At 48.6% G+C, this 17,743-nt stretch overlaps 2 protein-coding genes across 2 annotated transcripts; one reads left to right on the top strand and one right to left on the bottom strand.

The window, feature by feature from the left end:
* The first annotated feature begins 2,523 nt into the window (after nucleotides 1-2,523).
* Nucleotides 2,524-3,351, top strand: LOC136536694 (NADPH-dependent aldehyde reductase-like protein, chloroplastic). Its single transcript, XM_066528901.1, has one exon. It carries the CDS (start codon nucleotides 2,571-2,573, stop codon nucleotides 3,336-3,338), a length of 768 nt encoding a protein of 255 aa, XP_066384998.1. The 5' UTR covers nucleotides 2,524-2,570; the 3' UTR covers nucleotides 3,339-3,351.
* A 110-nt stretch (nucleotides 3,352-3,461) lies between these two features.
* Nucleotides 3,462-8,324, bottom strand: LOC136536684 (plant intracellular Ras-group-related LRR protein 8-like). The gene is made up of 10 exons (XM_066528895.1): nucleotides 8,077-8,324; nucleotides 7,898-7,992; nucleotides 7,429-7,593; nucleotides 6,846-6,956; nucleotides 6,653-6,753; nucleotides 5,746-5,883; nucleotides 5,109-5,157; nucleotides 4,956-5,021; nucleotides 4,107-4,226; nucleotides 3,462-3,776 (listed from the first exon to the last, which is right to left on the bottom strand). The coding sequence occupies exons 1-10, from the start codon at nucleotides 8,231-8,233 to the stop codon at nucleotides 3,654-3,656; spliced, it is 1,125 nt and encodes a 374-aa protein (XP_066384992.1). The 5' UTR covers nucleotides 8,234-8,324; the 3' UTR covers nucleotides 3,462-3,653.
* Between the last annotated feature and the right edge of the window lie 9,419 nt (nucleotides 8,325-17,743).

Here is a 17,743-nt window from a genome sequence, read left to right as displayed (position 1 = left end):
TCATTTTGGAAAAATTCAGCGATCTTTAATGTCCCTATTTTAACTTTTTAATGTCTTCCATACCACTTCCGTCAGTTTAGGCTCTAACGCCGTTAACCTATAGGTGTGAAGACAAAAATACCCATAAGTCTAAATATGTTTTTAATTTTTTTGAGCATCTTAACGACTTAAAATGAAAAAACTCAAAACTAGAAAGTTGTAGATCTCGTCGAGATCTATAATTTTCATATAAAATGTATTTTCATTTAATTCCGTAAAAAAATGATGATTTTTCTAAGATATATTAATCATATCAAATCATATTTTTTTGCGGAATTAAATAAAAATAAATTTTATATAAAAATTATAGATGAGATCTACAACTTTCTAATTTTGAGTTTTTTCATTTGAAGTCGTTAAAATGCTAAAAAAAATTAATAACATATTTAGACTTAAGGGTATTTTCGTCTTTTCATATCTGCAGTTTGACGGCGTTAGAGCCAAAACTGACGAAAGTGGCATGGAGGACACGAAAAAGTTAGAATAATGACGCTGAAGACCGCTGAATTTTTCCAGAAACACACGTGGCATTGCGATCTTTTATAATGGCACGCTGGGAAAAAAATCTCTTGTTTTTTCTCGGGCAGTGGGCAGGGCACGCGGCCGCCGGCAGTTTGTTGATCAGCCAGCCGGCCCGTTGACTGCTGCGGATTGCGGCCCAGGGGTTTCGGTCTGTTCTTCGGGGTCTGACGGGCTGCGTTGGGCCTGGGTTATGCATGGAACTTTTCTATTGCGCCATTTTTTTTTGACGAAATGCCATCAGATGAGGTTTATTGATTCATGAGAATAGTTACATCTTTTACAAAGATCTTCTAAAATAAAGCTTGGGGGTCCATCAATCCAAATATACAATTAGTTTCAAACTAAAAGCTCGTCTATCTAACTCATGCGCTACTCGATCTACATCCCTTTTGACAGTGTTCAATGAAGATATCACTGAAGTCCCTCCACAACGAATAGCTTTCATCATAAATCGCAACCACCGAAGTAGCCGAAAATCCTCCGTTCTCCGTGGTTTCAACCACCAATAAACAATCTGATCGAACGGAGAACGATTACTCTGTTGGCACCAGTATGCTGAGCTAAAAACCGGTCGTCCTTAAGCGCATACACCTCCACCACATATGTGCATCTGCTACATGGGAGAAGAAATTGTTCAACGCTGCCACAATATCTCCTCCACAATCTCTGACGATCAAACCTGTGGCACCTCCGCTAGTCACCGGATAAAGGACGCATCCACATTAACCATAAGTTTTCCTTTTGGTGGCTTGGCTCAACCTTTCCACGCGTTTACACCTTTCTGCATTGACAGCATATAATTGGTTGAAATCGCTGCAATAGCCTAAGCTGATTGATGTGCCCTCTGAACGTTCTCTCCATGAGCTATCTGTCTTCTTTCCCACAGCAGATACCAGCTACCTGTGATAATTAGTTCTGCAAATCCCACACCATTTAGATTCTTAATAGATCCCCCACATCGAATTACTTCTTCTAGCAATATAGAATCTGACTGTCAACCCTCAGAATGTTTTCAATCTTGCTCCATAGTCCTAGATGCATCCCCACTTCTTTTGGTCTCACAACAAATCAGCTTCAGCCGGCTTATCAGCCGCAGAAACCATCAGCAGAACAGCTCTGTTGCACACAGAAACATCATACGCTTGATATCCTCACACCCTGCCAAGCAAACTGGGCAACTCCCGACATTCTGTAATATGTCTGTTTGTTAGTATCGCCTCGCAAGGAATGACCCCATGGAGAATTCTCCATCCAAAACTTTTAATTTTTGCTGGAATCTTCAACTCCCAAAGTTTCTTCCATACCTGATTATCTCTAGCGTCGCTTGCATTCGATGCCACCTGGTCCCTGCCGAACTTGTGTACCCATTGGCAATGATATGCTGATCTAACCTAGAATAATCCATTTCGGTTGTCGCTGCACACATGTGGCTTGCTTTCCACCTCTCTTAAAAACTCACCACATGACAATAGTCATCTATTTAAGTTGAGTCGATATCGTGTCAATTTCATGCAAGATTAATTTTTTTTATTTCACTAGCATTTAGTATGAGCCATGGAAACTATGTGATTTAAAGTTAGACTAAGTCTAATTAAATTCAACAAAAATAACTAGCTCATTAACATTGACACAAGCGCTACGCAATAAATTGTACGTCTGTTACAATTACAATGCACCGTCATGTTTGCTAATAATTAATTAAATGGGAGATTTATAATTATAGATTTTCTAGGTGTAGAAAAAATTATTCAGAGCGTAGGTGGACATCACGGGACGGATCGGAGATTCGGAGTTAACTGCTCATGTCATCGTCTTTGTCAAGTTGGCTCGACCTACCGAAACTGGTGAATTGCCAAGCCGCCTCTGACGAGAGCCGTGACGTCCGAGCACCTGCGACAACCTGTATAAAGTAGGGCCCCGCGCCACTCCGCAGAACTCGCGTACAGTAGAGAGACACACACGACACGACACGGGCAAACCGCACACAAGCAAACCACAGCGTGCTCGCCATGGCAGCAGCGTCCACCACGACGCCGCTCGACGGCCGCGTCGCGCTCGTCACCGGCGGGTCTCGGGGCATCGGCCGCGAGGTGTCCTCCCACCTCGCCGCGCTCGGCGCACGCGTCGTGGTCAACTACGCCTCCAACCCGGCCAAGGCCGAGGAGCTCGTCGCAGAGCTCGCCTCGCGCGGTCTCCGCGCCGTGGCCGTCCGCGCGGACGTCTCCGACCCGGCCGCCGTGCGCGCGCTCTTCGACCGCGCCGAGGAGGCCTTCGGGTCCCCGCCCCACATAGTGGTGGCCTGCGCGGGCATCATGGACGCCAAGTACCCCGCGCTGGCCGACACCACCGTCGAGGACTTCGACGCCACGTTCGCGGTGAACACGCGCGGCAAGTTCCTGGTGTGCCGGGAGGCCGCCCGGCGCATCCCTCCCAACAGCGGTGGGCGCATCGTGACGTTCTCATCGTCCACGGTTGCCGTGCTGCCGCCAGGTTACGCGGCGTACGCGGCGTCCAACGCCGCCGTGGAGGCCATGACGAGGATCCTGGCCAAGGAGGTGGCGGCGAAGGGGATCACGGCCAATGTGGTGGCGCCGGGCCCTGTGCGCACGGAGCTTTTCCTTGCCGGGAAGGATGAGGCGTTCCTAGAGAGGGTGAAAAAAACCATTGGGCGTATAGCCGAGACGACAGACATCGCGCCCGTGGTGGCGTTCCTGGCGAGCGAGGCCTCGTCCTGGGTGAACGGTCAGGTTATCAGGGTCAATGGGGGCGTCGCGTGAGTGCGCCCGCTTGCTGAAAATTGACGGTGTTTATCTCATTATCTGCCACGGCTTTTCCAACGATGTTGGTACGCTGGCATGTGTCAGTATCAGTATGCGTCATTCAAGGTATTTTGTATAGTCTGGTTCCATAGTACCATGGTATAAATATTCAGCGGTGCCATGTATTTCTCAACACGTCTATCTATATGTGACTGGGTAAAAAGTTGTTCGTCTCGCTCTCCATAAAAAAAATAGCCTTCAGTTCTCAGCTGTACACTTCTACAGCTGGGAAAAACGTCATAGCAAACGATTATGCTGACAACAGGCAGGCAATCACCTTCGTCTGTTATCATCATCCGCGCCTTCGTCGAACACACCAGATGAGCCGACACGGAAGTCGAGCTGCTTCTGATGTTTCTGCCTCCGCCGCTCGTCGAACTCCTCCCACCCCTCCACCTGTTTGGGAATTGGAACAGGTCAAATTGAGAATGCCACTGGAAAATGCCTCTATCAGAGCCCAAGGCCAAACTTATGCAGCCAAATTAATCAGCTATACGTAAGTGCTGTACTTGTCTAAAAAAAGAATAATAAATATATAAAAAGTGCATATCTACTAGGCCACCGCGAACAAAGTGTGATATTAGACACATAAATATAGGGTGTAACCATACAGAGCAGATCGCAATACGGCAATGAAGGTAACAAAGTAGTATCAATACTAACAAAGTGTGAAGGGAAAATATGAACATGCACGGGCAGGCATGCAGACTCTTGAGGAAATGGTACCTGTCGAAGAACATCATTTGTGATTTCTGTGCCATGGAGATCGAGTGTAATAAGCTGCGAGCATTTTTTGAATAACGTTGCTGGCAAGGAAGTAAGGCCATTGTTCCGTATATGCAAAACCTGTTGAATAAATTTGTTTCATATAAAGAATGTTACACACTGGTAGTATGTTCCTTGCATGCAAAAACTGTTGAATAAATTTGTTTCATACAAAGAATGTTACACACTGGTCGCTAATGTACAACCGTAAATAAAAAAATGAGAACAAATTTGTAGCAAAAAAAAAGACACAAATAAATATTACCCTCAACAAATATTATAGAAGAGCCAGAAGCAGCATGATAGTTTTGTCAAGTTAAACTAAACTGGTCCACTAATAGGTGTTAATGAAATAATAGTATTCAAGAAGAACTGACTCTTTGTGGCTGTCCCAGGTAGGCAGGACGTAAACCCAAAGTTCCATGCATGATATACTGAGAAACAAAGAAAATAGCTCCCTTTTTCATAAGACCACAAAACTGCATGCTTAAGTTTTGTTGCACACTATTGAATCTCATACATCTTGCAGTTCTGCAGCTATGGACAGGACTAATAACTCTGTATTCATTCATACACCTTCTATGTCAAAATTGTTGCAACTGGACAATGAATATTTTGTGGTACCATCCATACTGTGAAAACCATTGCTATCTCACAATGAGACATTCGGAATTTTAACAAATTATTAAGATAACATAATATGCTAATTCAGCACTTCATTTGCTGTAAGTGATGATATATCAATACATCATCTTAGCAATTTTATGTTTTGATCACAAATGCACCTTTCATGCATCTAAAAGCACACACCTTAAGATTACAAAGGTTCCCAAAGGTCTCTGGCAGTTCAGTTAAGAGATTTGATGACAGGTCAACCTGAAAATTTCAAAAATCAGGTTCAATACAGAGTGCTCTACAAGAATATATGAGGCAGAAGCAGGTCATATGTGAGAGACAACACACCTCAGTGAGAGATTCACAATCTCCTATTGATGAAGGCAATAAAGTTATCCTGCCAACAAGTGTAAACGAGTCAAATGTGACATTCACCATAACATCTAAGTTTTAATTCCTTAACAAAACAGTACTAGTATAGTTTTCATAAGAAGTAACAGAAAAAGCATTTCTTCTACCAATAACAACTTTTTTCTATGATAGAATAGAACTAGTAACAACCTACTAGTGTTTGCACATTACTAACTATGAAGTGCACTTGAAAACAGAAACTAAGGTCTTTGACTTTTTCTGGGCTGCAAATGTACTCTTTGGGTTACATAAATATAATAAAGTTGTATTAAAAATAGAATCAGCACTATATAATTATAGCTGTCAGCAGTCTCAATGTCAACTCGTAAGACATTGGTCTATCAAACCATCCAGACATGGTTCTTTTCAACCCTCAACATGATTGACAAACAGTCAATCTCAAATGGGAACACATCAGTAACATCGCATCACTCTTCATCTGAAGCATTCCTTTACAAGTATGTAGAATAAACAAAATTACAAAATCGGAATTCAGTTATGATTATAAATATGTAAACGTATGACAAAACAAATAAGGTACTGCAAGCCAAAAATGATGAGTTCTGGCACAAACCTATTGTTACTTGCTATGAGAATCTGGAGGTGCTTCAGCTGTCCTATTTCTATAGGCAAGTTATCAAGCCTGTTATTTGCAACACGTAGTTCACGTAGAGAAGTCAGCAAGCCCAAAGTTGATGGCAAGCTAACCAGTCTGCAAGATAAAGAAGAAAGTGGATGATCACATTATCTTATTTTCATAAAAAAGGGCGGACCCAGTGCCGGAGGCTCCCACATGAGTGGGGTCTGGGGAAGACATTATCTTATTTTCATGTATAACAAAAACATGCATATCAGTCATCATGCCCAATAACACTAAGAAGATAAGAGATACTGTATTCTAATTAGAACTATGAAATATCCCATTTTTGTACCAATGTGATACTTTACAAGTTTACATACATCTTGGTGGCAGGAGTCAACTGCGAAATTTTCTATTCAACATGTTGACAGAAATATAGGTGAAAAACAATGCGGTCATGAGGTTTAGTTGCTCAATAGGATAATTCAACTATCCCATTTAACTGAAAAAATCATGAATACGTATAGGCATCTTCAGAGAACTAATGTAGATGTTTAGCACAATAATCTGCACTGCACCCGATTAACCACTCAGATGCATCTCCTGCCTGAAGGATTCCACCACACACTAAAGAAAAAGTTAGAAGCCAAGATTTAGTATGCATTCTCTCTTATACTTCCACATATGGCATGTTTCAGCTTTCTGTCAGCTATTGGTTGATTATAGACCAATACCTAGCTGCTAGCTCGCAGAGCAAAAGTTTGAGAATATAAAGAACAAAAAACAGTTTTGGAGAACACAGCTATAAACATTGTTTTATATCCACTGGCAACATCACAGAATATTCATAGTACTACTATGAATAACAGTAACGGGACAAGAGTTTCAGAATAGGACATACCGGTTTTCGCTTAAAGATAAATTCAATAACTTTTGAAGACATGATAGACCTTCCCAGCAGATGCTATCATCAGTTATATCATTAGCAGTTAGGAGCAATTTCTGCAATATAAAATTAAGTCATGTACACACAATTATAGTTCCTTATGGAAGGAGAAAATAACCCAATTCACTCGGTGGGAAAGAATAATTACATTTAGAGATTTAAGAGCAGAGATTTTGTGTGGAATTTCCTTGATACTGTTGTTGCTGATGTCTAGTATTCGTATCGAGGGGCCACAATCCCAGACTTCTTCAGGCACTACCTATAGAGAAGACACCCACAAAGATTAAGTCTAACTTTGTTCAAAGGGACTTGGTATAGGAAAATAACCAAGTGATAACAAATCAATATCATCGAATCAATAACCAAGTGATAACAAATCAATATCATCGAATGTTTGGTGATAAAACTGTAGGCACCAAACCGAGATGCCATAACTAATTCAGTATATAGTTTATGGCTACAGATCATTGTGTCAATCATTACCAGAAATCTACAAAAGGATCCTTGCAAAATTAGTGTTAGACATTTTCTTCTAGGGTCTGTTTGCAAATTGTAATAAAGGCGGTAATAAAGCATATAATGGTATTTCTTCATGACCAATATGCTGAGAGCACTTCCATTGGCCATGGGTAGATTTGTAGATTTCACAAATTCAAATCACAATTATCCTATGCCGGCATGCATCAACAGGACCTTCATAAAAGTGATTCAAACAAATCGGAATAAGATACCTTCAATTCACAATCATTCAGCGCAACAACACCTGTTAACTTCCAGCGCTCAGATCGGCTTTTGGTGACAACTGCCTCTGGTTTTTGTGTTTGATTTTCCTTAACATTTGATGGCCTTTTTATAGTTGTTGCTGAGCTACTGCTATTCTTTGTGATAGGTCCATCCTGTTTAAGAGTAGACAACGAAAGCAGATTCTGTAAACACTCCACATTCAATGGTGAAATTAAGCAAGTTACCCTATTGTCTATGGAACACTTGCCAAGTAACAAGGAGCAACTGAAATTTTCCTCCCTGCACTTCCAGGTACCAGCACAGCTCACCCGTAAAAAATCGAACTTATGCACACGCTCATGGACATCCTACTCCAACAAACTCAATGCTAAATATCTGAACTAACTAACAGAAAGATCACAGCAAAGCAGCACAGATACGGGGAATTAGGACAGATCGAGGTCACTGATGCCGTACCCCCTGATGAAGCCCCTGCGACGCGATGAGCATGACCTTGGATCCGTCCACAACTTGCATCGAGCTCAGGCTTGCGGCATCCTGGAGCACTTTGCCTGCGACCACGAGGGAGCGAGGATTGGCTACTATGGGAACGAATCCGCGGACTCAAGAGGTAACAGGGGTTTGGGGATCGGTGCCTTTGCAGATGAGCCTCTGGCCGCGCGGGAGGACATTGGTGAGCGGCTGGAGGAGGCGCTTCAGCTCCGCGCCGGCGGCCGCGGCCGGGACCTCCACGGGGATGGTCCGCCCGGCGAACTTGACCTGGACGGTGATGGTGGTAGGTGCGGCCTCCATTGCCTCTGTGCCGTCAGTCCGTCACCAGCCCAAAGACAAGACTCACAAGTCAGGGATTCTGTTTGGCTCTGCTCCATTCAGAAACAACTGCCGCCCCCTTCCCTCCCTATGCGAGCACTGTTTTTTTTTATATATATATATCTTCTTCGTTTCTTCTTATGTTCTCGGGGGCGTGTTTAATATGTTCTCGGGGGCATGTTTGATCTCTGTCGCGTGTGTGAGGTTCGGATGTTAATTAGGATTTAGGAGGATTAAATATGAGTTAATTATAAAATTAATTGCACATGGAATCAAATGGGCCCTTACTCTCTTCTCATGTCAAATCAAATTATAAAAAGTGACTTCAGCATTATTACTATAAAACATTACTTCGACAGTACAAGAACTTGTCTTATACTAGGTACAGATAGGTCATCAAACTGTAAAAGTCCTGTTCTGTTGTACTACTTTAATAGTATTTTCAATGAATAAATAGTATTTTTCTCTCGCAACATTTTAATATAAACATCAGCATAAGCTAAATTAAATTATATCTTTTAGACACAATACTTATGGTGAGCTTGTAAGATAGGTACAAGAAATCTTTAAAGGTAACTATTTATAGAAGTAGGATGTGTGTAATTACTTTTATAGTGGTGAGTATGCACGTATATGTATTGGGTGTAAAACAAATGAGTCAAAAATATTCATTTTTCCTTATTATAAGATGTATAGTTAAATGCATGAATGGTTTCCGAAAATACATTTTTAGTCTCTAAACTTGTCAATTAGTACACCGCACCGGTTGATACTGTCCAGAAATAGACTTGCTACGCACTTATTAACAAGTTTAGGGATGTGTGGTGCACCTATATTAACAAGTTTAGAGACTTAAAATATATTTTTAAAGTTTGTGAACCTAAGTGACACATGTTGATAAGTTGGAGGACCGTTGATGCATCAATATCCATGGATATCCATAGCAAAAAACTAGCATTTGTGGGAGGAAGGAGTCAGGTAGTTTGAAGTTTATTTGAGCATTACGGGTGTCATGAAGGACCTTCAACTTTTAAAAATATTTTTAAGCTCCCAAAATTATCTTGAATTTTCATAGATGTCCTAATAAACTCTCAAAACACCATTTTTAGATTCAGAAACTTGTCCTTTTGGTACTTGAATAGGCCTTTGTGCGCCAACGTAGCATTCTCCCCTACAAAACCCGCCCGATTACAACAGGAGAAGCAGGGTCCACGTCACCCTAATTTTTTCAGCCGTCGGATCTTCGATCATGCGGCCCAGATCGCTTGGAGCGGATTCTGTCGAAAGCGGCTTCTCGCGCTTCTCCTTGTGTCGGTGTTTTGTCGACCGACTATTGAATTTGTATGAATGTCGCGCTGCTCTAGGAAGACGATGGTAGCATCCAAAAGACACAAGGAATTATACTGGTTTAGGCTGGAGCCCTACGCCCAGTCTCACAGAAGATCGAGTGCGTGTTCCTCGGTTGAATACTCTGAAGTTCTTATAATGGGGGTTGCAAGAAGAGTGAAAGAGATAGGATAATGGAGAGGGACTGCCTAAATGAAGTCTCGAGAGTCCGTCCTCTTAAATTGGTGCCCTGGCTGCCCTTATATAGAGTCCGGGGCCAGTTCATATACAAAGAAGGAGGTTCTCTCGACCGTGCGGTCATGAGTTTGAGGGAGGGAAACTAGCTAGCTTGGTCGGCAAGGAAGGCCATCTTTTCTTGGTGTAGCGTACGTCCAGGTGTGGTTATCGTCATAGTCTTGTGCTCATGTTGCGGTATGGGGTGGCATAGTGCTACTGTGCCGGCCGTGGCGGCACTGTTGGCACGGTGGTGGTTTGCCAGCCGTCCTATGCGACATGGTCTTCGTCGTGGCCTTCGTCACTGCCTCCTAATCTCCCAGAGGCGTCGTACAGGAATTGGTAGCCGCCCCCACGTCGTTGGTTGTCTTGCTGCTTGTGAAGCTAATGGCCATGATCTCGGGCTCCGGGGTCGTGGCCTATGTTGGCCTAGATGGCCCCAAAAGTCAAGGTCGTAGCAGTGAGCCCTATCCCGTAGTGGGTGGGACCGTACGCCCGTCACATCGGGCCATACCAGGACGGTGGTCGCCCGTATCTATCGTCACCACCTGGCGGTCCTCTCTTGTCTGCGGCGTGGCGCAGGGATGGCGCTTGCTTCGAGATGGCTATCCCCTTGGTCCTCGCAGACTAAGCAGGCATGCCAATCCTTGTCTAGATAGTTGTACCTGGTGAGGCTCGAGCCCTCCTCACCCCCTCCAGGGGTCGGGATGAGAGAGAGAGAGAGAGGTCGTGTGGCGTGTGGTGAAGGGAAGAGGGAGAGGTCGTGGCCGACTCCCTGTCGCAGCATTCGGCCCACGCCTTCACAGCTTAGTTGGGCTGTGCTGGTTCGGCCTTGCGCAACTAAGTTGGGCCTCGGTCGTTCGGGCTTATACTAGCTAGCGTATTGTGAACCTCCCTAGTGGTTAACTAATCGGTGTCTTGAGATACCCAGGGTATCATAACCCCGACACCTTGGCTCCTCCTGCTTCTCCTCTGCTTCCTCCGCTTCTCTTCCGAATCTAGAGAAGCAAATATATATCCCAGCTTCCGCTTCTCCATCCAGCTTCTCGCTACCTCCTCTCTCCTCTTCGCTCTCTCTCGCTCTCACAGTCTCTCTCCAACACGGGCAAGGCGACGACGCGAGCTGGTTGCGATGGCGGCACCTGCCCGCCTCCTCCTCCTCAGTCCTCCCTCGCCTACCTCGCATCTCCGTTTCTCCCTCCCCTTCCTCTCTCTCTCCTCTTCTCGCCCAAGGCAGCGGCAGGCGCGAGGCGGCGGCGGTCACGACGTGGCGGCGCCCCCTGTGGGCGGCGCGCCGGTGCGGGTGGGGCCCGGTGGCCCCCTCCGTCTCCCCCATCCTCCGTGCGGGCTCCTTAACGCCTCGTCCCACTGAGGAACGTGTGCTCCTCTAGTTGCCGAAACCCTAGCTACCTATACGTGTGCTGCAAATTGGTTACATGGTTGCTACTTCTTCTAATCTGGTTTCATTTTTGTTTTTCAGGATTGATTTCAATTCGCTTCCTTCTCTTCCTTCTTAGGGTTCGTCTACGATTGTACAGGTAGAAAGGAAGGGAGTTTCAGCATCTTCAAGACAACATGTGTATAATTCCTAGGACAACTCTTATTTCCTGTGGCTGATTCCACAGTTTGGTTGAGGTACATCTTATGCAGAAATTACAGTGAATTTTAAAGATTTGGCAAATATAAATTTATGCAATGGATAGTCCAATGGCCTAATTGGAATTAGTTCGCAAAAAATGACCAATACGGGAATCATTCATGGGGAAGATGGCTGTAGACCTTAATCTGGTTGCCATCAAGCAGTTGGGGGTAAAAAAAATCTCTACATAATCAGCTGTTAAGAATGTCTAATTCAATACCGAAAATATTCAATGTAGGTCAAATTAGGCAATGCACATTCATGTCTCTGTTAGGTGTTTTCTCAGTTGTTATCGAAGGGAAGTAAAGCTTGGTTATGGCTGCAGCGTGTATTACGTTTATAGCCATAACAGTTTAGAAACTTCACAATAATGTGGTTACTTCTTTCCTTCGATACCTGTATCTTGGCCAATGAATATGTATCGGTTTTCCACTTTTGTTGTCACATTATCTTGACCATCAGACTAGTGTACCTACTTTCTGCTAACTGGATGGATATTGGGAATAAGTACTTGCTTTGCCTAAAAAATAATAAATGATCTACTTTGTAACATCCATCTGAAACACTTGTAACATACCTCTGAAACATACGAAACACTTGAAACATACGTTTGCAACATGCGTTTTCAGTACATCGCAACATCTCCTTGCTACTTGGGAGAGTGGAGGCTCGTCCGTATATAGAGTTTGTCGGATGCAGCAGCACGACGGCAACAGCTGCGTGACACGGCTGGGAGGTAGCAGCCGCGTGCCATGCCTAGCAGGCCCGGTAGCCGAGCGCCGCGCCTGGTAGGGCTGGCAGCCACGCGCTGTGACTCGTAGGCGTCCGCGTCTGGTAGGGTTGGTAGTCGAGCATCGCGTGCGGGAGCGGAGCGGAGCGAGGCGTGCGTGAGTGATTTTTTTAGAAATGGACAAGCGAATAATGGAGAGGGTCGTTGGATGAATGATGCGTGTGGGAGTGAGCGGAGCGGCGCGGACGTCTTAATTGTGTCATTATTTTTTAAAAAGAACTTGTATGTGTGGTAGATGCCACTATATCTGAACACCTGGCGCACTTAGGCCCTGTTTGGTTTCTACATGCGCTCCTAAAATTTCTGTCACATCGAATGTTTAGACACATACATGGAGTATTAAATATAGACTTGTCGGTGTTTCAGACTAGGGGGGTCCTCAACCAACTAGTGAATTTGTGCTGTGTGTTCCCAATCTCGGATGGTGATGCAAAGAGACATAAGGATTATACTGGTTCAGGCAATTGGTGCCCTACGTCCAGTCTGAGAGATCGATCTTGTATTCTTTGCACCAAAGTGCTGGTAGTAGGGGGTTACAAGCACGGTGAGAGAGGGAGTTAGTCCTAGGTCTCGGCGGGAAGTGATGTGGGTTGCTTGAGACGTTGCTCTCAGGCGGCAGGGAAATGCGCGTGTTACAGGGTGTTGTTCTTCGTGAGTGCCTCTCTCCCCAAAATGGCCCAAGTCCTTTCCTTTTATAGTTTGAAGGGAGGACAAGGGTAGTACATGAGCTAACTATACGACGTCGTGCGAATAGAGGCGGTGTGTCCGAGCCCTGTAGCCTGTTCCTGTGGCGGTGTGGTCGTCGGAGTGGTCCGTCCTTGGAGCGTTGTGGCGACGTGCTAGTCACATCTGATCCTGTGCGTCATGGGAGCTCTAGGGCTGCCTCGGGGCGAGCGTGGTGGTCAGCGTGCGGATCGCCGTGGATCGACTGCGCGTGAGGTCGAGGCTTGGTTGGTGCCGAGGCCGAACCATGGCGAGGGTCTTGGCAGATGTGAATCTCGAGATGGTCGAGGCCCTATCATAGGGTGCCAAGGTTTGGAGGGAGCATTCATTCTGGTGCGCTGGTTCGGAGGCGATGATGATCCAGGCTAGGCTTCCCATGCCGCATTGTCTTCGGGGTGGGGATCGCGGGGCACAATGCTAGAATACAGTGGCCGGTAATCCCCGCCGTGCCCTGTCTCAGCCGGTGTGGCGCTGATGCGACTTCTTGTCCCGTCGGCCACTCCGTGGTGTCGAGCCACCGTCTGGCTGAGATTGCGGGAGTGGTTGACGCATTAATAGGACGTGATGTGCTGTCGGGAAGACCGGTCGAGGCGGGAGCGACGGGTTGTTGTCGGGCAGCCTCGAGCAATACGGAGGATAGCTGTCTCATTTGAGGCTGTACGCACGAGGCCTCGAGCGAGACGGAGATTGAGTCTCCTTGCCGAGACCTTCCGCAAGAGGCCTCGCGCGAGACAGAGATTTAGCTCCTTGCCGAGGCCTTCCGCAAGACGCCTCGGGCGAGGCGGAGATTTCGATAGGGCGTCGAGATCCCCCGTGCGAGGCCTCAGGCGATGAACCCATGGCTTACCTTCTTGCTTTGTTGTTGATAGGATTTAAGTGACTCTTTTGGTGTACGCTCGGGGTACCCCATTTTATGGTACCCGACAGTAGCCCTCGAGCTTTAGGGGGAGTGCGTGCACTCTCCCTAAGGGTTTGTCGAGATTTGGCTTACAGCGGCCCCCGTAGGGATTGTGTTTCATTCTTTGAGGTTTCGGTGGGTGCGCGCGAGCGCACCCACCGGGTGTAGCCCCCGAGGCCCTGGAGGAGTGGATTTTACTCCTCCAGGGGCTTTTTTTCATGTTTTGAGTGAGGAGTTTTTATCGTATTTACCGAGCCCATAAGTGCGAGTTCGGGTCGCGGGGTTTCAGCAAGGTCGCAGGGAGAGCCCCCGAGCTTCTGCATGAAGCAAGAGGACGGTCAGGGGTGCCCCTGATTTTTTGTGGTACCCTCACGCTTCCTTTTCGCTCAAAAGGAGGGGTGGAATGTGCCAGGCTACCCTTGGTGGGCACGAGCGGTGGCACTTCCGGTGAGCTGTTATCGGGTAAGTCCGAGTGGAGGCCCGTGCCCCATTCGCTAGGGGACGGCTAGCGGTCCAGAAACGCACTCCAAGAGTATCAGAGGGTTTCTCTAGTGGGTGCCGAGGCTGTTCGCTAGGCCCCGGTGGCTCGGTGCCTCCCTATGGTGGGATCCCATTCGAAGACCTCCCTACCGGTCTCGGACATGACTTAGGATGCCCCGAGCGATCGTTTACTTGGGCCTCGACCATTCACGGGCTTGCCCATAGTCGTCCCTGACTCTGTTGCCCTAGGGCGGCTGTCGAAACCTTAGGGGGCCCAGCCTTCAAACCCCTGGACCATAACGGGCTTGGTGCCCTTTATCATATTTGTAACGAGACTTCTAGCGTGGGCTTAGGTCGCTTGTCTTTGTCTTGGATGCAGGAGGAGCCCCCGAGCCTCCGCCTAGAGCGAGAGGGCGGTCAGGGGTCCCTTGGCTTTTTTGTTCGACCCTCACATATCCTTTTCGTTTGGATGGAGGGGTTGTTTGCTGAGCCCATTCAGGTGCGAGCCGGAGCTGCTGGGTCTCGACATATTTGTAGGAAGGGCTTCCTAGCCTCTACACGGAGCGAGAGGGCCATCAGGAGCTCCCCTAGCTTTTTGTACGCCCCTCGCGCGTGAGGGTTTGTTTGCCGAGGCCCCTTTGGGTACGAGCCTAGGTCGCAGGGTCTCGGCATATTTGTAGGAAGGGCTCCCTAGCCTCTGCACGGAGCGAGAGGGCCGTCAGGAGTTCCCCTGGCTTTTTTGTACGACCCTCGCACTTCCTTTTTGCTCGGAAGGAGGGGTTGTTTTGTCGAGCCCCTTCGAGTGCGAGCCGTGGTCGCTAGGTCTCGGCAAGGTTGCAGGAAGAGCCCCCTAGCCTCTACATGGAGCAAAAGGTCCATCAGGAGCTCCCCTGGCTTTTTTGTATGACCCTCATGCTTCCTTTTCGTTCGGAAGGAGGGGTGGAATGTGCCAGGCTACCCTCGGTGGGCACGAGCGTTGGCACTTCCGGTGAGCTGTTATCGGGCAAGTCCGAGTGGAGGCCTATGCCTCGTTTGCTAGGGGACGGCTAGCGGTCTGGAGACGCACTCCAAGAGTACTGGAGGGTTTCTCTAGTGGATGCCGAGGCCGTTCGCTGGGCCTCGGTGGCTCGGCGCCTCCCTACGGTGGGATCCCATTCGGAGACCTCCCTACCGGTCTCGGACATGACTTAGTGCGTCCCAAGCGTTTCACTTGCTTGGGCCTTGGCCCTGTGTGGGCTCGCCCACGGTCGTCCCTGACTCTGTTATCCTGGGGCGGCTGTCGAAACCCCTAGGGGCCCAGCCTTCGAACCCCTAGACCATAATAGGCTCGGAGCCCGGTTCCTTCATCTGAAAGGAATGGGGCGGGGGGAATATCTTCCCCATTGGCTTGGCAACGGCTGGCGCGCCTTTTGAGGCAGTTTCATGGGGAGACGGAACGACGCCTGTTGCCGCAGCAGTCGGGCGTGATGTGGTGGATGGGATGTAACTGTTTCCGCAATTAATGAGATAAAGGTGGGCGCGTGGGCGGTAGAATCGGATCGGGGTTAACCACGTTGGATCCAGGGGAAACTTCCCCAATTTCATCACCCGTCCATTTTTCCTTCACCCTACATAAATACTCAAAGAGCCTCGCCCCTCCTCACCTTACCTTGCCTATGTTAGTTCTGCCTCCATCGAGCCGTCGCTGGAGCAGCGGGTGCCGGGAAGAAGAAGGGAGAAGAGCGAACCAGGGAGAGAGCGAGAAAGAGAGAGAGAGAGAGAGAGAAAAACTCACTGCCGCATTTGATCCCTCCACCGCATCCATGGCCGGTGACATCGTTGTCATCGAGGCGGACCCCTGGGATCCATCGAACGTCACCGAGGAGATGCTTCAGTCGCTCATCGATGGCGGACTCCTTCGTCCAGTGACGGACCCCAACAGGCCAGAGTGGATCGCTCCATCGGGTGAGCCAGAGCCGAGGCCTCACGACGGTTACGTCGTGAGCTTTGTCTCCTTTCACGAGCGCGGCCTCAGTGTCCCGGCGGATCGGTTCATGCGGGCGCTCCCGCACTACTATGGCGTGGAGCTCCATAACTTCAACCCCAACTCCATCGCACAGGCAGCCATCTTCGTTGCCGTCTGCGAGGGGTACTTGGGGATCACTCCCCATTGGGAGTTGTGGCTCCATCTCTTCTGGGCGGGGCATACCACTAAGCCGATGGGCACGTTGGGCATGAGGAAAGCGACGAGGGCCGGTGGCTGCACTCTCCAAGTGCGCCAGGACCACCAGCACCTCTACATCCTGGCCCAGCTCGCGTCATCTAATCACCGATGGTACACGAGCTGGTTCTACCTTTGCAACGACGATGGAGGACTTCCCCCCTACACTAGGTAGATTGTGGGGAGCTGCCCGGAGAGGTGGAAGTATGGCATCCCGAGGGAGGATCAGCCCAAGCTGCAGCCGCTTCTGGAGGGGCTGGAGAGGCTACAGGGCCGTGGCCTTACCACGGCTGTGGTCATGGCTGCCTTCCATCGCCAGAGAGTGCTGCCGTTGATGGCTCGATGGCGGTGGCTGTTCGAGATGAGGCCGAGTGAGCCCAATGAGGGCATCTGGATGTCCTCCTCCGCCCTTTCTGATGAGGAAATTCTTCGTCGGGTAGGGGAGACGGTGGAGGCGAAGCTAAGGGGTGGCAACCTGACCCCCATCGTGATGCGCCCATCACGGAGATTCCTCTCGCTGGTAAGTTGTGCGCCACTGTAGCCCCCGAGCCTCCTCTGTTTCTCCTTACTTCTCATTCCCTTATGCGCGTTCGCCGTTCCTACAGGGGATGAGGGATGTGCGCTCCTCTCCACCGCCCGTTCCCAAGGACATGAGGCGGCGAGCGATCAACCAGGCGCACGCCGAGGCATAGAAGAAGAGGAAGGACACCAAGGTGGCGAAGCACACGAAGAAGATCCTCACGCGCGAGGAGTTGGATAAGCGCTGCCGGCAACAAAGGAAGGATGGCCTCCCGTTTGAGGAGTCCTCATCGCCGTCGCTGTCGACGGAGGCCTCGAACGGGGATGACGAGGGCGAGATGGGGCGGGGTCCCCTAGACCATCTCCCTGATGTGGGGGGGATGGTGCCTGGGGCACCAGCCAGCAGCCCGATGCTCCTAGGAGGAGGAGGAGGAGCAGACCCGGGGTCGGCAATTGCCCGCCCCAGGGCCGAGGCCGACACGCCCGAGGCGTGGGCGTTGGGCAAACGCACTATCAGCCCGGTGGGCTCGGTGGCGATGGTGGAGCAAGTGGTGGCGGAGGCGACGCAACTGCCCCCGCAGAGGGCCGAGGGGGCGCCGGGGTCCATTGAGGACCAACTGGCGCTGATGGACACGAAGGCCCTGCCTCTGCTGCCACCATCGCCCTTGCAGACAAGGGTCGCC

Source organism: Miscanthus floridulus, chromosome 1, assembly GCF_019320115.1.
Source record: "Miscanthus floridulus cultivar M001 chromosome 1, ASM1932011v1, whole genome shotgun sequence".
In the NCBI taxonomy this organism is placed as follows: Eukaryota; Viridiplantae; Streptophyta; class Magnoliopsida; order Poales; family Poaceae; genus Miscanthus; species Miscanthus floridulus.
This window is presented reverse-complemented; position numbering and strand designations above follow the sequence as displayed.